Genomic DNA, 26,714 nt, shown 5'->3' on the forward strand with positions numbered 1-26,714 from the left:
TAGGTCCATTAATGAGGCTTGCTACTGGGTTATTTTGTTTTGGAAAGACAAAGTATAAATTCAGAGAAGTAGAAGAGAATGCAGTAATTTCATTTTCTATATCTATTTATATTATACATTCTAAAAGCAAAATGTTCACTTAGCTTAATGAGGCTTCCCAATAGTTCTGGAGAGTAAAGTAAAATGTTCTTCTCCCCCATGATCTACTGAGGAAATTAAGTTGGAGAGGGGCTAAATACCTTGCATAATTCCCCCACGATGCCCCAGGGAGTCATCTATAGAACAAGGGTTTAGAAACCAGGTCTTTTATAAAGAGACCCTCTTGCTTAGGCTGTTCAGCCTATGTGCCTTTTGGAGTGGCAGTGCAGGCCTGAGATCAATTGACTGTGCAAGATCTGGGCTGGAGGTCAGTTCGCCTAGATGAGTCGGATTATTGGAGCTGTGCAAGTTTTCTGAGGGAAGATTTCTAGAATGAGTTGTAGAAGTGTCTTGTACCACCAACTGGTAGAACTTGATAGAATCTGACCTAGATTGTCCAAAGAGAAGTGGCCATAAGAGAGTTCCACCTCTTTGCTACCTGTTACTTCATGTGCTGCCTATTATTTGTTTATTTTTCTGTCTAGTGCAAAATGCAGGATCTGAGAAGGGGATGGTGCTATCATCAGTTCTAAAATTAAGCAGAATGTTTCCTCAGTTAGTAAATGGAAAAATTAATTTTAAAAGATCTTCATGTAAGTTCTGTGAAATATAAAAACATTGATTTGTGGTGTACTTTGCAATCATGACATTTATGTTTATATCAGTTAATTAGTATTAACCATGATCATTTTAAACTTTCTAAATTTCTCTAAGAATGTTCCTAATTCTGCGATTTGGTGGAAAATATTTATGCTCATGAGACTAAAGCTTAGTCTTTCGCCCTACCACTTATTAGCTGTATGACCTTGGGCAATTTCCTCATTTGTAAAATAGAGATATTAATCCTAGTCTTATCTGACTGCTAGGTCAATGTGATAGTGTATGTGGAAGTATTTAATAAACTATTGTTCAAGTTATGAAGGTCACTGAGACCTTAACCCTTTTTACAACGATGGTAAGTGCTGGAAATAGTAGTACATCTCTTAAATGCTTGGGTAGTCAGGAAACACTCTATCCTATCCTAGCGTCCTACCCAGATGGATGTATAGGCCACTGAGCATTCTGATTGGTACAATTAGTTTGATCCCTTTATTTATACTATTGGGAAAATATATAGATGCTTTATGTTAGTATTAGGTTTGTCTGCATATAACAAAAAAGAACCCCTAAAATAAGATGGTTTTAAAATGTTAGAAGAACCCCGGCTGGTGTGGCTCAGTGGATAGAGTGCTGGCCTGCAAACCAAAGGGTCACCAGTTCAATTCCCAGTCAGGGCACATGTCTGGGTTGCAGGCCAGGTCCCCAGTGCATGAGAGGTAACCACACATTGATGTTTCTCTCCCTTTCTTTCTCCCTCCCTTCCCCCTCTCTAAAAATAAATAAATAAATAATCTCTTGTAAAAATAATTTTTTTTTAAAGATTTTATTTATTTTTTTATTTTTAGAGAGGGAAGGAGGGGAGAGAGAGAGAGAGAGAGAGAGAGAGAGAGAGAGAGAGAGACACATCAATGTGCGGTTGCTGGGGGCTGTGGCCTGCAACCTAGGAATGTACCCTGGCTGGGAATCGAACCTGGGACACTTTGGTTCCCAGCCCGTGCTCAATCCACTGAGCTACGCCAGCCAGGGCTGTAAAAAATAATTTTTAAAATATTAGAAGATTGTTTTTCTTTTGTGGAAAAGAAGCCTGAAGATAGTCAATTCATGGCTAGTATAGTATTTTTCAAGGTATAATCAGGGACTCAGGTTTCTCTCTTTTTCCTCCAACATCCTAACTATAGATTCCATCTTTTATCTCAGGATCCATAAGGACTGAAGGAGCTCTTTGTTATATAAGAGGTAGCTTTCAGTTGAATCAGTTCCATTTAAATACTTTCTACAAGACCCATACAATATTGTGCTTAAATTGTATAGCTTAATCACATGACTAAAGCTAGCTGCAAGAGAAGCTGAGAAATACGGTCTTTTTGCCAGTAGCCATGAGCCCAGGAAAGCTTGGAGTATGTTTCCAAGGAGGAGAGGTTGCTGGGGTCAGCAACTAGCAGTCTTTGCTACAGCATCATGTAAACTATATGGATGGTTTGTTATAAACATCTGCTCTACCTAAGATGTGCATGTGCATGCACACATGCACACACATGCTTTGACTAGGTAACACATTCACAGATTTTAAAAGTATATAAGGCATGCATTGAGAGGAATTGTTTCACCCTGTCTCAGTTTACCCCTCCTCCTGTGCTTTATAGACAATTGCTTATATTTACTCAATCAGCTCTTTTAAATCCAGAATGGCGTTTTGATTCCTGAAGTTTCCAATACTGTTGAGCTTTGCCATTTTTTTCCCTGAAATAACAACCTTCTTTACTTTTTCTAGAATACTCTTTTTCTGCCTTTTATTATAAAGTCATGTATTAATTTGCTTTCTCTTGTTGTCTCCAAATTAAAGGCTCAGTATAATCCAGTAATCTGATTCTCAGTACTTAGATTATCTTCCAGCCAACCATTATATTAAAGAAAGTTAACTATTATACTTACTTTCACTTATCTTCTCATTTATTACACTTATTATTACTTATGTCACATATCACCTTTGTTATAGGACAAAAAATTATTTGTAATTGTGGGTATGATTGGCACCAGAGAACTGAATAGACTCTTGGTAGGATAAAAGAAGCCTAGGTAATGTTGTTTGACTATTCCATTTTAACATTTACGTCCATTCAGGCAGTACGAAAAATATTTTAAAGTAATTCAGTTGTAGCTATGGTTTATTTTGCCTACTTTGTTTAAATAAAAACTTTGGCAATGTGGTTATAGAGCGAAATGTGGAGAATATTCAGGCTTCATTTGAGCAAGCCCAAGAACTTTCCGTCATTGTATCAAGAGGGAGAACAATGAAGAAAGTCTTTAATTTCTTTGTTTGTAAAACAGTGGGAGTTGAATGATATCATCTTAAAGTCCTTCCACTCCTTAAGCTTTTGTAATTCAGGAGCAGGGGTAAGAATAGTAATGTGAGACTGGCTACTGGTTTCCAGTTCAGTACAACCAAGAAAGGCCAATGGGACAGTCTGCGGGTGGACGTAGAGATCCCGCGTCCTGGTCAAGAGGGTTAGTGTGTTCCGTGGAAACTGAGGAGGACAAGGAATGTTCAGGTCAGGGGATTCGATGGGTCCTGATTGTGAAAGAAAACTGGTCAAGTGCTTCCAGGAAGGGAAAGAGATGTGAGGTGGTTTTTTTGTTTTTGTTTTTTTTTAATGTGTAGGCCAAGAACTCTTGGGGGAGCTAAAATGAGCTTAGGAGGTTCCTGAATACTCTAAAATTATACACAACACATTAAATTATATCCATTTTTTTTCTGTGAGAAAACTTTTGTAGCTTAATTAGATTCTTATGATCTAACACAAAAGCCACTCACTCTTAAAAATTAATGTTAAAGACTCCCAATGATTAAAATGGAAAAAGAGTCTTTCAGCTGGTGAATATGGTCTTTGTGATATTTTCAGAGGAAGCTAGGTTTCAATCACAAAAGTCACAGAAATAAGGGGTGAGAAAAATGTATAGAATGGAGAGGAATTTGCCACCAGACAGTTTTGAGTCTTGGCTTGCCATCATTGGCTGTGTGACCTTGGCAAGTTAATAAGCTCCCTAGGCCTCAGTTTCCTCAGCTGTGAAACAGGAATATAAGTATTTGCCTTAAGTGGCGGTTGTGAAGATTGAGATAATGCAGGTTGGGTACTTAATACAATGCTTGGCACTTAGTAAGTATTAGGTAAATTTCTCCCCTCACAAGGTTTTAAGTTTTCTGTATTTATTTTAAGGCCTTTATTGTACATTTCACTTTGAAGGGCTGGTCTTCAGTTAAGTCCATCTTCAAAGAATTATTCAGTAATACACTCGAGGTGATTATGTCTTATTAAGTGGTTAGTTTAGAGGTTCTTTTCCTATGCAGATTTGTAAGCCGGGTGTGTAATAATTGCACATGGGAATTGTTGCCGGGCAGCACGTGTGCCTGAGTGGTGGTACATGGCTTGCATTGTAATGTCATCAGAGCAAGGGCCAGCTGGCTGGACATGTACTGCCACATGGGCTAGGGACTCCATTCCTCAACAAAACAGCAGCCAGCACCAGGGTTAACAGAAAATGACAAGCCAGGCATGGATGAGGGAGGCGCCAGCAGAGCAGCGGGATGTCCTTTGATTTGCTTCTGTTATTTGCATGTCTTTCTTGTGATGTCTGTGAAATGTTTAGAATGACAAAGTTTTTAAAAGACCTGCTGACTCCGCCTGAAAAATGTGAAAAACCTCCCGTTTAGAGACCTATTATGTCCAGCTAGCCAGCATTTTCTATATCTTTTTCTTCATTTTTTATTAATGCAAACATTTGCATGAAGACAGAACCTTTGTTTCTTAAAGAGTTCATCTGCTCCTGCTGCTTGCTGGCCCTGCCATGCAAGAGCACAACAGAACCTTTGTTACCCTTTCAGCAAAGCTGTTTATGAACGGTGGCTTACTGAGGACTGCTTCCTGTGCTGTGTGCTTCCATTTTGTCTAAAAAAGAAAAAAAAGAAAATAGTTCTTGGAGTGAAAAGAATTTGGACTTTCTTTTATTCATGTCCTGGATGTTGAAATGACAAGTAGCCCCCAAATTTGTAAGGAACTGGTAATTGCATCGAATGCAGTTTTTCACTTTACCTTGAACATAATGAGGCTCTTAGTAACAATGGAAGGAACAAGTGCTTTCTCATTGGAATAGAGAGAAGGAACAGTTAAAAGGCAACAGAAAGAGGAGTTGAGAACAGGACAAAAGTGGCTTCCTGTAAGAACCCTCATATTGTAACAGAATGTGTTTTGGTACGTAGAGTTTTCCACCTGGGAGGCACAGTCGTAAAATGGTTGGGTTGAGTAAAGAATGTCCTCACAGTGTACAAATAATGATACACTCTATGTATTCGTGTAGTAAATATTTGAAGGACTGCTCCGCGGAAGACACTGAGTGGTCCTGAGTGTTAAAGGGGATAGAGGATGAACGAGTCATGGATCATGTGTGCATTTAAGGAGGAGGACAGTAATAACTGTGTGTAACAGAAATAGCTGTTTTTAGGTAGAAATATAACAGAAATAACTATATCAAGGTAGAAAGTGCCATTGGAAATTCTAAACTAGGTGTTTCAGGGAGTTCAGGGAAAAAGGGAGATTGCTTCTGGCTGGGAGAGAACCAGGGAACGCTTCAGGAAGGAGCTGGCATTTCCGTTGAGCCTGGCAGGAAAGGTAGGCTTGGACCACGCAGCATCCGTAAGAGTGTTGAGTCAGAAATTATGTTAGTTTGGTCAAAACAAAGTCCAAAGTATTATAGGGCACTTGGAGGTTTTACAGCATTAGTTTAGATATGTTCAGCTAAATTAATGTGTGGGCATGTGTTTTCTGTGTAAACTAAACTGGGGCCTCTCTGTCTAACCTATGCTGTTCTCGCCATATGACTTTTGTGCACTTTGGCCTAGGCTGTAAATGTCTATAAACATCTACACTAGTATCCTTTACTTTCATATCAAAAATGGAAACAAAGGGATTATTGAGCATTATTACAAGCCATATTCCATAAGTATGGTGTAGACATAGTTCTGAGGGGGGATTTGACACATGAGACTCTCAATGGGAAGGAATCCACACCTTCCTCCAGAGGCAGTATCAACCAGCAGAGAGGATCAGGGATCCGAAGCCCATGAATCTCAGTGGCCTTAAATTAGAATTCTTCTGTGAGTTGGTGTGAGTGCCAGAGAATTTTTATGGAATAGTTTAAATGTAAAATGTCAAGTCATTAATGTTACTGCATTAATACCTTATTGCAGTAATATCACTAATCCATATATTAATAGTTAAATTGCATATTACCAAATATAATTACTAATAACTTATAAGTGCATGGTTTACCCCAAAGGCTACAATCTTTGATGACTATATAGCACAATTAATTATCACCCTGTAACTTTAATATTTCTGGGCCTGACATAACATGAGTGGTACATGATTTACTCCATACTTGTCAATTTATAGGGTGTTTTTTTTTAACCTGTGATGCATTCTGGAAAATAGTTTTGTGAATGTTTATGGAGTTGATCTGATAAGTATACTGCTCTTTGAGTAACTATTTTTGCCAAGCTATTGTCATGAAAATTTTATTGGGGTTCTTCATGTGTCCCATGCATAGATTGTAACTGGGAAACTTAAGTGCTATTTTAGATTTCTCCTGCATGCAGGCATTACGTTTTGTTATGGTGAGCTAGCTGAGTGCTTTCAGTTTGGACCTCTGTAAAAGCCTCCTTAAAAAAATTGCAAGACTCCAATCTACTAATTCTGTATTACGAGATTTAGGCTGGAAACATGGAAGCGGTAAGATTTAAGTACTTAACCTGAATTGGCATCCCCAAAATATCAAAAATCACCAGTCTCAGGAAGGAGGAGGGAAGGATTAATGGTCGACTAGAGACTGTTTGAATGTCAAAGCATTCAGCTTTGCACAGCTGTTAACTTGTACAATACCTCTGCTGGTTGAGGTAAGTGAACTCGCTTTTCATCTCCCACTTTACATAGAGATCTTTAGTCACCTCCAGTTTTCTGGTTGTCACAGGTGATGTTAACGCAGGTGTAATGCTTTGTTTTTCCCTGGCTTGTCTTATAGTATTTGAGTTTGACTAGCTGTATAGCAGCGCTTTGGTAGTTCAGATGCCCAAAAGCAACATACTAGTTTTTCTGTTTTATAATTAGCTATTAATGTAAAAGGTCTTCCTTTAATTTTCAAATTTGTTCTTAGGAAAGTCCATTGGATGTATGCCATGCTGATTAGCTCCTTAAGGGCTGCAAAAAACATAGTGCAGACTGAAGGCCTGGATTCAAATCCTGTCTCTGCTGCTTACTAGATAGACCTTTAACCTTTAGATAAATTACCTGTATGAATTTTCCTTTGTTATCTATAAAATTGAGATAAAAGTAGCCATCTCTTTGCATTGAGAATTAAATAAATTAATACCCATAAAGTGCTTAGAATGCTGTTATTCAGTGGGACCTGGGATTGGTTTTAAACTTTTTCTGTATTGTTTGAATCTTCAAAAATAATTACATGTGTAATTAGCCCTGGCTGGTATAACTCAGTGGATTGACCGTGGGCTGTGAACCAGAGGATCACTGGTTCAGTTCTCAGTCAGGGCACATGCCTGGGTTGCAGGCCAGGTCCCCAGTGGGGGGTACTCAAGGGGCAACCACACATTGATGTTTCTCTCCTTCAGTTTCTCCCTCCCTTCCCCTCTCTCTAAAAATAAATAAATAAAACCTTTTAAAAAATTACATGTGTAATTAGAAATAAATATTTTTAAAAAATTTAAAGGTCATGCCAGTACTTCAACTGTCTGGTTTACCAATTTAATCTTCTTTTCTAGTATTAACAATAGAAAAACAGTGATTTCTAGGTGATACAGTGTTAAATGGGATACATTGTAGGTGTTTAGATTTTCTTGTTTTTATTTTTGTTTTTGGGAGGTAGTGGGTTGTGGTGGAAGCCCATGGGCTTTGGAGTCAAATTTAAATTTGAATCCTGGCTCAGCCATTTATTAAGACTGAGCAGGTTCCTTAACGTCTCTGAGCTTCAGAAAAGTTTATTACCTACCTCACTGGGTTGTGTAAGGATTGCACGTGCTAGTTTTCCTCATTTCCCCATCTCCTTTGGTTAAAGGAAATTGCTCTAGTGTGGTCGAAGATCAAAGATGGTCGTGTAGGGGTGATGAAATATTTCCCCAGAGCATACTGTATCCCTAGATCACGGCATACCAGTAAAAATAGAGGATGTAAATAATTAATTTTAGAGGTCTATTAATTTTTTAAGCCATTAAGCTATCTATTTATACTTTACAAGATCAAGTACTGAATCATATTAGTGATTTATAAATGATATTGAACTTGAGGTTTCTTAACAGTTTACATGACAGGTTGTTGGTTAACAGCAATAATTTTCTTATCTCAGAGGGCAGTCTTAATGTAATTCAATATTTACTTGTGCCAACCAGCATCTGAAGCTCAGAGGCTTCAGAAACCAAAATGTGTCTCAAAGGGGCTCTGGCAAGGGAGAAAAAAGTTTTTCCTTTTTTCTTGAACTTACTGGGGTGATATTGATTAATAGGATTATATAGGTTTCAGGTATGTAATTCCATATTACATCATCTGTACATACCATCACGGTTGTATTGTGTGTTCCTTACCCCAAGTTAAGTCTCCTTTCATCACCATTTATCTCCTACCCTCTTCTACCTCCCCCCGCCCGCCCCCTTTTCTCTCTGGCAGTCACAGTACTGTTGTCTGTGTCTGTTGAGGTTTGTTTGCTTTTTTCCTTAATCCCTTCACCTTAGGAAAAAGATTTAAAGTTGAATATGTGTATATACTCTGCTTTTCTCTTACACTGCTATTGCTATAGTGTGTATCTACTAATATCACATTTTTCCAGTGAGACTCATTTATTCTAGTATAGGAACTCTATTAAATAATAATAACAGTAGTCTAACTAATGTTGTAGGTGGAAATTCCAGGTCCCTTGAGCAAAAATTTCCAGATGCGACCCTTTATCATTCAATTGCAAAACAAACAGCTGATACTTTGATGGTATTTATGCCTTGGAAGGGAGTAAAAAGAAGTAGTTTTGGACTTTCCCCGTATAAAGGAGAGCTTCCTGAGTAGCAGGTAATAAGTGAATGCTTCCCACAAGTTTAAAGGCTACAGCGGAAATAGGTGTATGATTATGTGTATTACTATATGTGTAATGTTCCATACAGCCCAGGAATTTTTGAAGATAATCTATAAACATCCTTGGTTGGATGAACATAGTTAAATAAGTGATAAAGGGCTAGAGTAGGCTGGCCTCTTGGTGCTCATTAGTGTTGAAACCCTATTGTCTGGTGAGTGTTGCCATGTCTGGAGGGGTACATAGTAACAACTAATAATAATGACAGTAATAAAAATAGCTAATATTTATTGCGCATTTACTATGTGCCAAACACTATGCTAAGATTATTACATTATTTTATTTACAACTTTAGATGGCAGGTGCTATTCCCTGTTTTTATAGAAAAGGGCAGAGGGAGAGAGATTAGGTAACTTGCTTAAAATCACACAGTTAATAATTGCCAGAACTAGAAATCAAATAGAAGTCAGCCTGACTCCAGAGCCCGTGCTTTTAACTATTGCAGTAAATTGCCATGTCATTTTAATCTGTAGAATCAGTATGTAGCAATAGTAATATAATCATTAATATGATATCTTACCTTTTGTATAAATGTAACTTTTTTCTAAAGAAGTTTATTATTAGACATGTTATTCCTTTTTTTTTAGATTTTATTTATTTATTTTTTTAGAGAGGGAAGGGAGGGAGAGAGAGAGAGAGAAACATTGCTGGGGGCCGTGGCCTGCAACCCAGGCATGTGCCCTGATTGGGAATTGAACCTGTGATGCTTTGGTTCACAGCCTGCGCTCAATCCACTGGGCTACGCCAGCCAGGGCGACATATTATTCTTAATATCACATCCATTTTATAAATATTTTATTTATTTATTTTTAGAGAAATAGGAAGGAAAGGAGAAGAAGAGAGAGAGAAACACTGGTGTGCAAGAGATACATCAACCGGTTGCCTCGCACAACCCCCCAACCAGGAACCTGGCCTGCAGCCCAGGCATGTGCCTGACTGGGAATCAAACCAGCAACCCTTTGGTTCACAGGCTGGCAGTCAGTCCACTGAGCCACATCAGTTGGGGGTCATACCAATTTTATAGCAGAAGTGTCTGTAGTATAGAGATTAAGAGATCAGCAGGAGGCAGTTCAACAGAACCAAGTTTTTTTTTTTTTAACTTGTATTTATTTATTTCAAAGAGAGAGAGGAAAGGAGGGGGAGAGAGATAGGAACATCACTCTGCTGTCCCACCTGTTTATGCACTCATTGGTTGGTTCTTGTATGTGCCCTGACTGGGGATCAAACCCACAACCTTGGCACATGGGCCGACACTCCAACCAGCTGAGCTGCCTGGCCATGGCAGAACCAGGAAGTTTCTGATCCACAGTTGCCTTCACTTGGGAAGTTCATGTAAAGATTACCCAGTGTTTCCTCATATTTCACTTAGATTTTTCAGTGCAGCAGGTTGAAGTTGTAAGTGCTTATCTCAAACAATGAAGCTATCTAAGTAAGACATGGATGCTTGGGCCTTAACTATGGATTCAGAACAATAGAGCCTTTTGGTACATGTTAGAAAATATATTTAATTCTGGTCTTATGGAAGTTGCAGCAAAGCAGAAGAAAAAAAAAATCCAATCTGAAATGTTTTGTTCTTTTCCAAAAGGGCAGCTAAGGTGCCTGGATATCTTTTCCCTCCAGGGGTGCAGGTGTGCAGTTTGTATTCTTTAATCATTCACACAAATTAAAGCTTATTCCTTTGCATTTAAAAATAATATAAAACGACATTCTCCATGCTTTATTGCCAGGCAAGAGCTTTGAACTCCTGTCTCATTGAAGTTTGATAAACTGCAAGGATTTTCCAGGGTTGGGTGGTGCCCGTAACCACAGAGGGAACATTGGACTGATAAGAGCGGCAGGTGAAGGAAACCGCCAGGAAGCAGCAATTAGAGAGAGCTCTTCGCACTGGCTTGTGTGAAATTCTTGGAAGGGAGGCACCTTTCCCTGCCTCTGCTGGCTCTTTTTAGCTTCTCTTCTCCCGCAGATGAAAAGAGCACCAGGGCTTTCTGTTTCTACTTTGTGAACTAGGGGTGGTGAATATTTTGTGGTGGGGTGGACAAGTTCTGACTTCATACAAATGTTGATTGGCCTGCACATCTCTGCAAGTGGGGACAGGACCCCCCGCCACACACATACACATGTGAATTCACGTAGGAACAAGTGGACCACATCTCTCGGATGATTTTATTATCAACATACACCCCTGCCTTTGTGCTGTGTGTAAAGATCCTATTGACTTCCAGAAGTAATTATGAAATGTCAACGAGGAGGCAGTATGGTACAGTGTTAAGAGCACAAGTTCTTGGTACGAGGCAAACTTTGGTGTGATCTTGAGGAAGTTACTTTAATCCTACAAATCTCAGTTCTCCCGTTTGTAAAATGGAAGTAATCAAAGTACGCATCAGAGGATTGTTGTGAAGACCAAATATAATAATGCATGTAAAATAATTAGTGTAGTATCTGGCACGTTGATAAGTTGCGCAGGTGCTCAAACTTGATAGCTATTATTTTCATTATTATATGTAATATTAAATGCTAAACATCTGGTTGGTAGACAGATATTAAACAGGTACAGTCCTTCATTTTTCTTTCTCTCCCCCCTACTTTCTTTGTAGGAGTACAAAACTACTTTATTCTAATTACTTTGAAAACATTTCTTTGTTAAGGGCTTTTACATTGACTTTCAATCCTTGGAGTTAAGGAAAAGTAGCATGATTTGCTTCTAAGTATGGCATAGCTCTTTCATTTCTACCATTAATAATATTCTTTGGTAGCCTTAGATAGATCTAAGTCATAGACGTCCCTACAGCCTGAGGAATGTTCCTGTAAGATCAGCGTAAGTGGGTGGAAGAAGGGCAAGAGAATACAGAGGTGAACATGTAGCCAATTTTAATGTTAGCTTGGTCGTTTTTTTTCCTCCCAATTTAATATGTATTTAATTATAAAACAATTAACACCAGAAATTTGCATGCATTATCTCACAGCTTCACTCAGTTTGGCCATTTCTTGGAGAAGTAGTTTTCCAGTTGGAAGAAATGTTGATGAAGCACTGATTTTGTCTTCACATCTTTGGGGGTGGAGGGCTGGAGAATGTTTGCAGTGATTGATGGTTGTTAGTTTTGGGAAGCACTCAGATCAACAGAAGAAGTAACAGAATGTAAACATGTCGTTCATGTGGACTTCAGGCTGGTGCAAACACCGCGGAACCCTAGGTCACCACTGTCCCGTGAAGACGCTCTGGAGCACAGCTTGAGTAGATAAAGCTATTTGCTTTATAAGTTTTGCGGGACCACCAGGACTTTAGGAATCGTGTTTTTGAAGTACTCATTTTTATTAATTTTAGGTAATTACTCCATATTTTCCTGACGGATAAAGCTATGAAAGAGGCAGATGTCCATCTTGGCAGCAGTTTAGTGGAATTGCGTTTTGTCAGGCTATTCATCACTTTTGCGTTTTTTATTCTCACTGCTCCAAAAGGAAGTTGTAGTTTTTTTAAAAATGTTTTTGGATGGTAAATAGAAAATGCTGAATTGGAAGTTTTTATGCGAAGTGTGCCTAGCCGCCATTGTCATACCTACAGATAAAATTCAGGGAGGGGGAACAATTGTGTGTCGAGCACAGGCTATATCAGAAGCTCTGGCCTGTGCTGTTTACTGAAATAGACCCTCAACAGCCCTTTGAGACAGGCTTTTAAGAAAATGCATTATCAAGCCCCGCCTGGTGTGGCTCAGTGCACTGAGCCCTGGCCTGTGAACCGAAAGGTCACAGTCCCAGTCAGGGCACATGCCTGGGTTGTGAGCCAGGTCCCTGGTTGGGGGCACATGAGAGGCAACCAACTAATGTTTCTCTCACGCATCAATGTTCCTCTCCCTCTCTTTCTCCCTCCCTTCCCCTCTTTCTGAAAATAAATGAATAAACAAGTACATTATCAAGCAAGTCAGACACTCAGGCGTTTTACATGCATTACCTTATTTAATTTTTATAATTCTGTGATGTAGATACTAACAGTATTATTATTACAGTAATAATGGTATAATAGTGTACTAACAGTGATAGTATTTTTTTTTTAAGATTTTCTTTATTTACTTTATTTACCAGTGACCTTTTGGCTTGCAAGTCAGCACTCAATCCACTGAGCCACACCAGCCAGGGCCAGACAGTGATAGTATTATTATCCACATTTTACAGTGAGGAAATAGGCTCGGTGAGTAAATTGCTCAAGGTCACACAGCTAGGAATTGGTAGAGCTGAAAACAGAACTCAGGTCTCTCTAAACCTCAGAGCTCACATTTTAAACCACTGATTCTTAAACTTCGGCATATGTAAGAAGCACTAAGGGTCCTTGTTAAAATTATGGGGCTCCAGTTAGAAATTTAAGGTCACTAAGTCTGGGATGGTGCCAGCTTATAAATCTTCATTCAACAGGGGGCTACAGATCAACAACTGACCATATTTTGAGAAAAAGTTAAATTATGTTTCCACACAAGTACAGATTAAATAACTGTCTAAGAGTAAGCTACCAAAGACAGAGCCATGATTCAAACCCATTTCTTTCTCATTCTAACACTCATGGTCTTATCCTTTCTGATAAGACCATGATTAGTTTGCACATTTACCAGTCACAACAAATGTGGAAAACATAATTCTGATAAATTGAGCAATATAGATTTCATGGTCTTATTCTTTTCCAAGGTTACTAGCTTATACACCAGTTTTCATGGTCCTTGAATTTTTTTTATGATTTTCTTTTTTTTAAAAGATTTTATTTATTTATTTTTAGAGAGGGAAGGGAGGGAGAAAGAGAGAGAGAGGGAAACATCAATGTGCAGTTGCTGGGGGCTGTGGCCTGCAACCCAGGTATGTGGCCTGACTGGGAATCGAATCTGTGACGTTTTGGTTCGCAGCCTGCGCTCAATCCGCTGAGCTATGCCAGCCAGGTAGTCCTTGAATTTTTTCGTGACTTTTTTTAATTACAGAGTTGAGTTTTCTTTCCAATCAGATAATGTATGCTTTAGGCACTCTTCCCTGGGATAAGTTTCTGAGACATGCGGAAATTGGAAGGGGGTGGAAGGAGGTGGGAAGAACTTTCAGGTGTATCTGCTTAATGGTGCCAAAGCTCCTCTTCAGCTCACCCTCATTACTGAGATGAAGGGTTGATGCTAATACTGACAGCCAATCAGATGGCACCGAGTCATGTGCTACATCATGTCCCATTCTACCCTTTGGGACCATAGCTTCCTTAGGGCCAGCAAGTTTGGTTGGCCTATTTCAGTCCACTTCCTAGGCGAGAGCCAACACCTTGATGGACTTTCACAACCTCCCACTGGGGTGGGGAGGACTTTTATATATATTTTTTTATTTTGTTTTGTTTAATTTTATTTTAATAGTTATTTGTTTTTTTTCTCTCTTTCACTTGTCTTTCTTGCTTGTCTTTGCAGCTCAGCGACATGTCCTCACATACATGGAGGATGCAGTGTGCCAGCTGCTAGAAAATAAGGAAGATATTAGCCAATATGGTGTTGCCAGATTCTTCACTGAATAGTAAGTACACGAATGCTCTGCAAATAGGGCGAGCCCAGAGGAGGCACCTGGGGCAAGGTGCATGAAGAATAGAGCAGGGCAGTGCTGAGTATGTAGTGGCAGTGAAAGCTCAGTTTTGATAGGCTGGCCCAGGGCTGCCCTGACGTGTTTTGGAACATACCTTTGGAGTACCTGGTTTTGTCCAGTGACACATATCATGATGGTCATGACTACAGAAGCTCAACAGCTGCTTGTTTGATCTAGTGGATCTGTGTCTTTAGGTCCCTCTTACAATTTTTAACCTACGTGATTCAGAATATTCACCCTGATTTCCTTTAGTTAGTGTACCTTTAACCTGTGTTCTTCACGGCTGGCTTTTTTCACTGAAATGTTTAGGATGCTGTACCTTTGCAGTTTTCTTTCTATGGGAAGCTGTGTCAATCACATGAGTTAAGAGTATTTCTAGAGGCAGGACATCTTTCTTAGATTATATCTTTGAAGGGTTGTACTTCTTTGTAAAGTGTGTGTTTGGAGTGTGTAAAAATCAAAATGGTTACTACTACTTTAGCATCCTAGAACTGTTTTTAGGCTGAATCTGATAATCGCTTTAAAACACCTTGATCATCCCAAAAGGATTTGCTAAAGAAATACAAAGCATTACTTTTGTTACTAGTGTGCCATTATGTATTTATATAATTATTTGATGTCTCCTTCCTTTTGTTCTAATTTATTGGGAGCACTCTAAGAAAGGAAGAGCCACGTCTCACAGGCTTCTATTTAAGGTGAATTGTGAACTCAAGTCCATCCTTCCTGAAGACAGGCTTTTTTCCTTTCTATTCTTCAGAGGTTTCTTGGAGACCAGACAGGTATTCCAGTGGCCTAAACTTGGGTTGTTCTTAGGGGAATTCTTGCCTCTCCCAAACTCTTTTGCCGAACAATAGGCCTTGCAAAGAAAATCTAGATTTCTTATGAACTGGAATTTCAAGTTTCTGGGGAAAACAGGCTTTCCAGGAGCAGAGCTGGTCCCTGCTTCCAGTCTTGTAAAAGTAGAGAAAGGAGAGGAGGAACCTCACTCCTCATGGTGTGGGAAGCAAACGAGGTGGGCAGGGAATAAAGACTGAGACTGAATAGCCTTGCTTGCTTTTACAGAACTGACAAGCCTAGGGGTTAAATTTCTAGGCCACTTAATCTGTACCAGCACTCTTGAGACTCCTTGCCAAGCGAAATATGATTCTTCTGGGGCAATACTTCTTCCTGGCTTTTTTCATTCACCACCCCCGCACCCCGCCCTCACCACATCCATCTGCTTTAAAAGTCGTTTCCCTGCTACACCGGTTCCTTGAGGGTAGGCATCTTTTCTTTTTCATCTTTGTATTCCCAGTGCCTGGCACAGAGTTCAGCATATAATACATGTTAGATACATGTTGAATCAACAGCTTTACCTAATTTTAAGTTATTGCATACTATACTCTTTTTCTTGCTCTTACTATCAATAAAGAATATCCTTGTTTTCTCTTTTTTGTTTTTTCTTTTTGATAAAGCTCTGTATTTTGCCATTTAAGAGGCTGTGTCCTATGTGTATAGCGCTCAAAAGTGAACCCCACAGGACTATATAATGGATGCTGAGCTCTAGAAAATCAGTGGTAACACATAACTTTCAGAATGCTATTGATTATAGCTTTTATCTATCAATACACGATTGAAGAAACTTAACATTTTCCACAGTGCTGATAGAAAGCTAGTTGCCAAAGCTAGTTGTTTCTTCTCCTCAGGAAACTAAAATTATACAATCAGCCTGAGTGGCATGTGCCCGACACTTCTGGAACTCCAAGACACCATATGGGCCTGAGGCAAGTTATTTTGGGGAGTGAACTAGCATCAAAGCTTCAAAATTCTAAAACAAAAAACAAACCAAAAAAAACTTGAAGGATATGGATGTCTCATGGAACAGGAAGTAGTATTTTGTGGATAAGACCTGGGTGGTAGAGGCTACTGATTTTACTTTGATTTGTGAATTTTATTTGTCTAGTGAAAAGCCTTCCCTTGTATTGTTTCATAGAACCATAATGCAGTGGGAAGAGCACACACAGCCCCAGGAAGCGGAGATCCTTATTCTCATATGTCCTTGCTCTAGAATCCTGGGCAAATTTCTGAAATTTTCTGAGTTTCAGTTACCTCATCTCTGAAATGGGTATAAGAAAGTTTTACATGCTAATTATAATATAACAATTCTATTTTATAATAAACAATTTTTATTAAACTATGTCTCAGCCACTATAATTCCTTGAAGTAGTTATTATTATATTATCTCTATTTTATAGATGAGGAAACAGATTCAGGAAGCTTGAGATAGCTTCTTTTTTTTTTTAAGATTTTGTTTATTCATTTTAGAGAGAGGGGAAAGGAAGGAGAAAGGGAGAGAAACATAGATCACTTGCTTCTTGCAGGCCCCCAGCCAGGAACCTGGCCCACAAACCAGGCGTGTGCCTCCACTGGCGAACTTTCAGTCTGCAGGCTGGCGCTCAGTCCACTGAACCACACCAGCCAGGGCTTCAGATAGCTTCTTTAGGTTCACGAGCTATAAGTGACGGAGTTAGGAATCGAGTCTTGTCTGCGTTTCAAAGCAGTATCCTCTGCTGCCTCCAAGGTACTATCCTGCCTAATGTTGCTGGAGGCCTAACCAGATAGCATTTTGAGGTTTCTTCTAGATATACTTTCTAACTTCTTTGAATTTTCCCTTATGAACTATTACACAGTCTTGTCTGGTGACTAAAGTTCATTTTCATTTTAATATTTAGTATTGGCCTTTTGGGGGGGATACAAGTGGAGCTGGCTCTAAACAATAGGGGGCATTTTCTTTTTAATCCTCACCCAAGGACATTTTTTGTTTTTCATTGCTTTCAGAGAGAGAGAGGAAAGGAGAGAAGCACCAATTGGTTGCTTCCCGTATGCAGTTAGACTGGGGATTGAACCTTAAACTTAGGCATGTGCCTGGACAGGGAATCAAACCCACAGCCTTTAGGTTACAGGATGATATTCCATGATACTCCAACCACCTGAGACACACTAGCCAGGGCAGGAAGCATTTAAAAGAAAATGTGTTAACTGAACATTTCTGTCTCTCAGTTTCAAGTTCACACATTGAGATTTTCATACATTTAATGATGAATGGTTTACGTTTAAACAATGATAGACGTTCTGTCCAGAATTGTTTGTGGAAGGCTTTTCTGTTGATTTTCTCTCCTGGGTCAGCTTGCCCTCTCACCTGTGCTGTCCCGTGCTGGTGTTTTCCAGCACATCTGTGATCGTCCCAACAAGTCTGGATAAGCTGTAAAGCAGGAGTAGCTGAGCCGTGCTGTGCGTGCGTGTCTGCAGACTGTGCGCGCTTTAAGGTCACATTCCTCTGCACTCTCCTGAAAGGAGGATTCTAACTCTCAGAGGGTTTTCTTTTATGCTATATGCAGCCTCTACCTCTGAATGTTGTCTTTCAACCAGCGAAAGGTAAAAGGAACTATTATTTAGAGGTGCTGCTCCAAGAATAGCCCAAGTGTCAGCCCCAGGTCAGGACCTCTTGCAGAAGTACATCCAAGAAAATGAGGCTGGCATAGCTGTAACTTAGAAACCACAGCAGAGTGTGACCAGGTTTTGTGGCAAAGATAAAATGAGAACTGTGGTTTTTTAAGACATTGGAAAATAATGATGAGAGAAAAACAGACTGAAATCTGAGAATTCCTATCAGAATTGGGAACCATTCTTTACGGGCTAAATTGATAGTTACAACAGCACTGCGGCATCAGGGAGCTTGGCCTCCACATGCTAATATGGAAAAGAATGGTACTCTGCGGTCTCGGCTGGTGGGCCCAGGAGGGCTCTTACGAGCGGGTGTCTTGTTTGTTTTGTTTCGTTTTGTTTTTTAAATGATGATTGTAGCTTCTTGGGAAGTTTTTGTGATGACTGTTTTGGTGACAAGTACATGAGTTATCTTCACTGATGGTTTATTTTAAGGAGATGTGAGAATATAAGACAACATTCATTCGGTAATTATTTTTGAGCCCCTACTATGTGCCTGTGTGCCTAGGCAGTGGAGATGTAGTGGTAAACAAGACAAATAAGGTAATTACCCTCATGAACCTAAAGTTTCAGTAAGGAAGTAAAGAAGTAAATTGATGATGACAACAACAGCTAATGGTTAATAAATGCTTGCTCTGTGCTAGGCACTGTTCTAAGCACATAACATGCATTATCTCATTTTAAGTCTCACAGTACATTTTACACATTAGGAAGTTCAGGCACACGAAAGTATTGGAATAGTATACCCAAGTCCCATAGCTGATTACCGTAACAGGATAAATAAAAAGGAAACAACTAAGGTAATGTGATGTGTAGCATGTCCAGGAAGGCCTGTTGGAGGAGATGGTATTTGAGGGCTTATCCCATGGAGTGACTGGCTCATCCCATCCGAGAGTCAGCAAGTTAGCTCAGGTGACTCACCTTTGCATTGTCCACCTTTATTACCTAGGCTTTCTGTGTCCAAAAAAGATAATTTGATTGATTTTATTTGCTGCTACTCAGAATGAAATACCCTAGGTGGTGATCACAGAAAGTTACCTTACAGGTAATTGACCTCCCTTACCACCACTTATATATGATATGTGAAAGTAATAAAATTTCTTGTTATCTAATATATGGTATAAATAATGGAGATGAAAATCTTTGTCAGTTCTTAGAAAAGTCCATTCTGATTCATATTAATCATCAGAATTCAGTTGGGAAGTTGCATACCTTTTTCTAATGTATATACTCTTGTGAAAGGTGCTGACATCAGACTCCTTTTTTATTGTTTTGATTAGGATAAATCCATGAAATGCAGATTAAAAAAGTAGATTCCAATAGTACATGTTACTAAATCCTTGAAATATAATGCTAATGAAAACAATCCATGATTATAAAATGTATATTATTATTTTTTTAAACAGGTGCTCTAAACCTTATGAAAAAATGACCCACTTCTCTCCTAAGTTATCAGGATGTAAACTTTCAGTTCTAAAGTTGGCAGATTTTTTTTAGGACTACCCACCATCCAGCATTTAAGTAACGCCGTTTTGGGTTCTCCTTGTGCTCACGGTAACGGAGGAATGGAGGTTTGGAGCAACAAGAAACAAACACATCAGAACAAACCAGACTTCACTGATATCCAGGCTCATAGCTTTGAATGAGGGATGGACTTGAGGCTTTTCTGGGCCATTTCTGCTCCTTGTTTTTCCTGCTTATTGTTGTCAAATTGAGCCAAAATATGGTGTGCTGAAGAAATAGTGACTAATTCTATTACAGGCTTCTTCAAAAGGGGTAATGCTTCTCTTTCCCCACCCCATCTTTTTTCCACAGTTCCGTTCTTAGCTGGAGTTAACACATTGTAACAGAAAATTACCCATTTCTCATTGTCAGCATCTGGATTCTCACAGACTCAGATAATTGCCAGGAATAGATTTTGCCTTGAGCTAAAGCGATCCTAGCCTCACTGTTACGGGCCCAGGCTCTTCTGTTAGCTGTTGTTTGTGAACTCTCTAGAGCACTCTGGTCCTCTTCTGTATTACCAGAGGTATTGTATAGCAAAAGGACTCCAATGAGACGTGGTGGTGAGTTTAGAGTCACCAAAATCTATTCTGAAGCTTAAAAACCCAGGTCCATTGAGGATATAAGAAGCTACTTACTTGCTTAGAATTCATCCCTCTTCTTCAGTCCCTTCATGTTTTGATTACAGGAAACCATCCAGCAGCACTTGACCTGGTAACTGAGGAAGCCATTTCACAGCCCACTGGTCCCCTGACTCATTTAGAAGTCAGAGTCAAAGGTTATGGAAGTCATAATTGGGCCCAGATTCTCCCTGTCAGGAAAGACCTTACTTCCCCACCCCCTCTCTTCTACAAGTCAAGAGAAACTTAGCTGCTGCGAAACTGTTCTTTAAGAAGAAATGTAGGAACTCCATCCTTGCCTGAAGTATGCTCAAGACCCAGTGAGAGTATTTCTGTTTTCATGGGAGCTGCTTTTATATGAGCGCTAGTATAAAATTAGTTGTAATTCTTCACACTAAAATATTTTCCCTCAGGGAGTTTACTTGATTTATTTTAATCTATAAGAAATATAAAGAATCTTGACTCGGTCCAACCCAAGTTCTAATATTCCTTCCCATACCACCGCTGCCAGTTTAAAACTTTGCTTCATCAACAGTAGAACAATTTAAATTCATCAGTGCTTTTAATTTCTTCCATGATTTGCTCAGAACTCTAGATCTGTGGTGCTGGCAGCACAGGCCTGGCACGAGAGCAGGAAAGAATGACACAATCTGGCACCTTTAACCAGAAGGTTTTAATGAACCGGCATGGGGGTGGCGGGGATGGAGGGGAAGGAGGAGGGACAGTTAGGATTTTGGCAGCCACACAAAGGTTCTTCTTCCCTGAGAAAATGAAATGAAAGTCAAATGAATCTTCTCTCTGTTCCTATGATTTGCTAAGATGTTTGTCTGTCTCTCAGCTTCCAGCTCCGTGGCAGGTGCATCTTTGCAGTCAGTGACTTCCTCACAAAACAAATTGTTTCTCAGGGTCCCTCAAGAGGGGTCATGTTCAACTAATTTCCTGCCTGAGGCCATAACTGTGATTCCTTTCTTCGACTATCAGATGCACTTCTGACCAGCACAGTGGAAACTGTCTTATCAGAAAATATCACGAGCATGTAAGTTTATTTTAGAACATGTTGATCCAGGGTTGCTGAGTTCTGGGGCTGCAGTAGTAGTAGTTCTGTTTCCGAAGTAGCCGTAGGAGCAGCCATAAATTCATCCCTTTATCATTAAATAGCATTAACAACAAATGCCTTTGTGAATGTCCTTATATTATATTTTGCAAGTTAAGGTCATTGCTAGGCATAATACCTATCTCATACAGTTATGTAAATCAGGTGAAATGACATGTGCAATGTCTAGGTAGATGTAATTCATTTCCATTATATTTCATTTCCCTTTAGCTCCAGAGTATGGGATTTTTGCTTCTCTCCTACCTCACGGATGTCTTAGAAAGTGACAGTCATCCTCTTCTTTCTCTTTAAACGGTATCAGGGTTGAAAATCTTGAGGACTTTTCAGTCACTCTTGTTTTCTGTAACACCTTTTGCTTATCTTGCATTTTGTGTACTTTTTTTGCAGATTAAAAGCCTTTGATGATTTCCAGCTCAACTATTAGCCATTTGGTGATATCCAATTCACTCATCATGTAGTACATTCAGACAATAGCCTAAGAAAGCTTTTCTGTCCCCTCCCCAACCCCCGCTCCACCTATAAGCCATTTTCTCACTTTTTGTCTATACCCCCTTTTCTCTGGCAGCCAACATTAAAAAATTCAAGTTGTAATGGGAGACTGAGCCAGTCAAGTCTAGCTAACTTGTATTGTTCCTACCCTTAGTTCTAGCGCTACAGTGATGTGCTCGGGGTAATGAAAAGCAGACATTCTCTGCTGAGGTCATTGCTCCTCGTGCTGGCAACCTGCTCCAGGAAGCTGTTTATCTGTGCTTGCTGAGCCAAGTTCCAGCCTCCAAACAGTTGGAATGTATTGAGAAACCACAGAGCCCAAAGAGAGAATGTTACACAGGCGGTTCCAGGCAGGGGGAGTATATTTACGCCACACAAGCTGCAGTTTACATGTGTGGGGATAATTGTTCATCTGCACACTCTCATACTTCACCTTCCATGCACCATACGTGCCCTCTAAGGGGTTTAACCCGGAGAATTATACTGCTGTGCCAAATTGCCCTGAACTTGCCATAAAGAAAAAAGGTATTATCGAAAACTTTATGTAAAAACCACCTTTTTAAGGTAATATTTTTCTAAGTCAAATTTAATGTTTAGAATATTAAACCCTATAGGCCTGATCTTTAAAGTATCCCCAAACCCTGTTCCTTGCATGGTTTTCCCAAATAAAAAATTTTAAATCTGTTTACCACCATATCAAGTATTGTTACAAAGCTTCAAATGTGGCCTACATCAATAGGATTACAAATTATGTAATCTGGTTTAGGAGATAACACTTATTTTTTATTTTTTAAAGATGAGAGCACTTTATCAAAGGTATATTTGCAAATATAAGAGACACTGCATTCTAAGCTCAAGAAAGCCGAGTGGCAGACAAGCTCTGAGACCTTGTAGTAAGAGGAAGGCTGCAGCATCATTTGAAACAAACGTGTGTGTGTGTGTGTTTAATGTGCTTCAAAAATTCATGGCCGTGAGCTTCAGAAAAGTGTCTAAGGAATTAATATGACTTTTTTCTCATATTTGGTGATCATAGGGTTGGAGCAAAGTAGTCGATATTAGGAATGTCAATCCTTAAGTTCCTGTTGGGGCCAGCTGTCCCTTCTCCAGAAAATTAGTCTCAGCCAAACAGGAGCTCTTAACACCTCCCCACCACCATGAGGGCCTCACATAGCCAATAACTGACTGACACACGGGAATTAAAAGGACTGGTCCCCTTGCCTCAAAATGGGACTGGTGTGGAGGTGCGATTCGTGCCCCACAGCTCACTGTGGGATCAGGCTGAACCCGGGTCCTCCTCCCATCCCCTCCTGCTTCTGTCACTCTTCCCAGGGCATCCCTTCAGTCAGTCACGGGCACCAAAACCCGTGTCTCGGCTCTGCTTTCAGGGAACCTGACCTGAGTTGCCTATTGTCATTTTAGAAATAGTGTTTGTGATGAAATTACTAGAGTATTGTTAGTGGAAACTTAAACAAAAGGGTATTTGGGTGAGTCTGTGGAAAGGACATCACAGCCATGTGCTGCATAGTAATGACATTTTGGTCAATGACGAAGTGCATGGTGGTCCACAAGATTACACTGCATAGCCAGGTGTGTGCAGGCTCTACCATCCAGGTGTGGAGATAACGTTTACTGACTAACAAACAATTAGAGAGTAGTTGAAGACCTTATATAATGGCATTACCTTGTGCTCTGAGAGTAAGAAGAAATAATTGGTACTAAAGTAATTAAATAAGTCATTATATATGGAGGAGTTTGTTTCAACATGTGTGATGGTTAATTTTTTGTGTGTCAACTTGACCAGGCTAACGTGTGCCCAAATAGCTGGTAGAACATTATTTCTAGGTGTGTCTGTGAGGGTGTTTTCAGAAGAGATTAGCATTTCAAATGGTGGATTGAGTAAAGAAGGCTGTCCTTGCCAATGTGGGTGGACATCATCCAGTTCATTAAGAGCCTGACTAGGACAGAAAGATGGAAGAAGGGTGAATTTCCTCTTTTTCTTTTTTTTTTAAGATTTTATTTATTTATTTTTAGAGAGGGGAAGGGAGGGAGAAAGAGAGAGAGAGAATCAATGTGTGGTTGCCTCTCACATGGCCCCCACTGGGGACCTGGCCTGCAACCCAGGCATGTGCCCTGACTGGGAATTGAACCTGCGATGCTTTGGTTCGCAGCCCGCGCTCAATTCACTGAGCTACGCCAGTCAGGTTGAATTTGCTTTTTTTCCTTGAGCTGGGACATCCATTTTCTTCTTCCTTGAGACATCAGCACTTCTGTTCGTTGGGTCTTTGAACTCGGACTAGAACTTATGCTATTGACCCTCCCTCTGCCTCTGTTCTTGGGCTTTTGGGCTTGGGCTGGGACTTATGACACTAGTTCCCCTGGCTCTTGGGCCTTCAGACTTAGATTGCATCACACCACCACATTTTCTGGTTCTCCAGATTGCAGATGGCAGATTGTGGGACTCCTGGCCTTCATAATCACAAAAGCCAAATCCATAATCACATAAGCTAAATCTCCTCCTATATATAACTGTATGTATACTGTTGGTTCTGTTTCTCTGGAGAAGACTGACTGACTAATGCAACCTGGAAAGGTGAGTAGAATGTGGATGAGCAAAAAAGAAAGGGAAGTATTTGTATGTGACATGAAAGCACAGTAGCAGAGTGGCTAAGAACACAGACATTGGAGTCAGGCCCACCACTTATTAAGATGTGATCTTGGCAGGTTGCATAGCCTCATCTATAAAGTGGGGTCATATATAAAATATGAAATTCCGTGTTACACCATTGTTGGAAGGATTAAATGACATAATGGATGTCAAGTGCTTATCATTCTACCTAAGATATACTATGTTGAATTAATGAAAGCTACTGCTACTGTTGTTCGTTCATTCATTCAACAAATATTTACTGAGTGCCTTTCTGTTAGTGTTCTAGACACCAGGGGATTTAGCAGTGAACAAAACAGACAAGAAATCCCAACCTTCATGGAGCGTTCATTCTGAACTACCCTTTTTCCTCTTATAATAATTTTAGACTTAGAAAAAAGTTGCAAAAATTAATATAGAGTTCCCATATCACTTTTACCTAGCTTCCACTAATGTTAACATCTTCTATAATCATAGCATAATTATGAAAATAATGAAATTATTAATTGAAAACTATGAAATATCTATAAACCTTCATTTTGAAGAGCAGTTTCTTCTTTTATAAATTCTGGGTTGACAGTTATTTTCTTTTAGCACTTAGTATGAACCATTCCATTAGCTTCTGGCTTCCACTGTTTCTGCTGAGGTATCAGCTATCAGTCTCGTTCTTACACCTTTGAAAGTGATCTGTCCTTTATCTCTGGCTACTTTTTGGATATTTCTCCTTGATCTTTGGTTTTTTGTAGTTTTACTATGATGTGCCTCAGTTTGTTTTTCTTTATATTCAAATTATTTGGGAGTCTTAGTGCTTCTTGAATCAAAAAACTTGATGCCTTTTATCAGTTTTGGCAAGTTCTCAATTTTTAGCTTTTCAATTTTACTTCTGTTCCACTATCTTCACTCCTGGGATTTCAATGACATAAACATTAGGATTTTTCATGATATACTCTGTCTCTTATAATTTTTTTTTCTGTAATTTCTGTTTGTCTTTTATGCTTCATTCTGGATACTTTTAACCAATGTTCCGGTTCATTAATTCTCTTATCATTTATGTCTGATTTGCTATTAAACCCATCTGCTGAATTCTTATTTCTAATTATTGTTTGTGTTTTGTATCTTACTTTTAATTAGTCTGTTGTAAATATAAAAGAAGGAAAAATAGAAATTGCAAGCTAGGGGAACTGAATGATTAAAAGTTAGTTTGAAGAAAACTTAGTATTTATTTACTAGTGCTTCTTATACTTCTCTTAGTATTGCCCTTCACAGTGCTTCATTCTTTCTTCTTTTTATTCCCAGAAACAAAGAGGATGCTAGTTAGCTGTACTTTCTATAGTTTATCCCTATAGTTTATTGTGACAACTTTGTTTAAATATGCTTTGTTTTTTAAAGACTTTTTTAAAAAAAGTAGTTCTAGGTTCACAGCAAAATTGACAGGATGGTAGAGATTTCCCATATTTTCCCTGACCCCAAACATGCATAGCCTTCCTCATTACCAACACCCCTCACCAGAGTGATACATTTGTTCCCGTTGATAACCTACAGTGACACATCAGTATCATCCGAAGTCCATAATAGTTTGTCCTAGGCTTCACTCTTGATGTAATGACATGTGTGCATCACTGTAGCATCATACAGAGTATTTTCACTGATCCAAAAATTCTCTGTGCTCTGCCTGTTTATCCCCGACCCTCACCCCCACCTCTATTGTCTTCATAGTTTTGGTTTTTTAAGGATGTTATATAGTTGGAATCGTACAGTGTATAGCCTTTTCCAATTATTGTATTTTTTTAGTTTGAGAATTACCGTTCGGTTCTTTTGTTATGGTTTCTTTATTAGATTTTATCTTTCATTTGCTAGAATACAGTACAGTATAATTATTAAAAAGTCCACAATTTATTATCTGGATTCCCTGTGGGTCTGTGTGTATTGTCTATTTTATCTCTTGGTGTTTTTACTCCATTGTCTTATCTTGTAGTATACTGTTTTCTGCCTTTAGTTGAGAACTATACATTGTATATGAAAAATTATAGAGGTAATGTAAGGCTTATAATAATGTTATCTTTCTTCAGAGGGGATTTACATTCATTTCTGGCCGATGGCCTGAGCAGTAGCAACCCTGGATTACCTCAGTCTAATCAGGGACTGAAATCATTTGAAGCTAGGTGTAGGTCTCAGGTAGGACTGATCTGTTTCTAGGTGTAGCTTTTCAGAGTGCCAGCTAGAGCCAGAGATTTACCCGAGCCTCCGTCCCTAGCCTGGGTGAGTCCTGAACTCTATCTTTGTGCTACCACACATCAAGAATCATTTGAAAACTCGGGAACTTAACTGTGATTCAAAATTATTCTACCAGCTGACTCTT

At 39.3% G+C, this 26,714-nt stretch overlaps 1 protein-coding gene across 5 annotated transcripts in view; it reads left to right on the forward strand.

The window, feature by feature from the left end:
• The window catches only part of C6H11orf49 (chromosome 6 C11orf49 homolog), a 170,653-nt gene that overhangs the window by 28,364 nt on the left and 115,575 nt on the right, over positions 1-26,714 (forward strand). For 4 of the 5 annotated variants that reach the window (XM_036029340.1, XM_028515314.2, XM_028515315.2 and 1 more), the window contains exon 2: positions 14,334-14,436. The exons of the other annotated variant lie outside the window; for it this stretch is intronic. In XM_036029340.1, coding sequence (XP_035885233.1) covers positions 14,357-14,436 — 80 coding nt within the window. In that variant the 5' untranslated portion in view covers positions 14,334-14,356. The remainder of the gene's footprint in view (positions 1-14,333; positions 14,437-26,714) is intronic. 5 annotated transcript variants of the gene reach the window in all.

The sequence above is a fragment of the Phyllostomus discolor genome, chromosome 6 (genome assembly GCF_004126475.2).
Source record: "Phyllostomus discolor isolate MPI-MPIP mPhyDis1 chromosome 6, mPhyDis1.pri.v3, whole genome shotgun sequence".
NCBI classification, from domain to species: Eukaryota; Metazoa; Chordata; class Mammalia; order Chiroptera; family Phyllostomidae; genus Phyllostomus; species Phyllostomus discolor.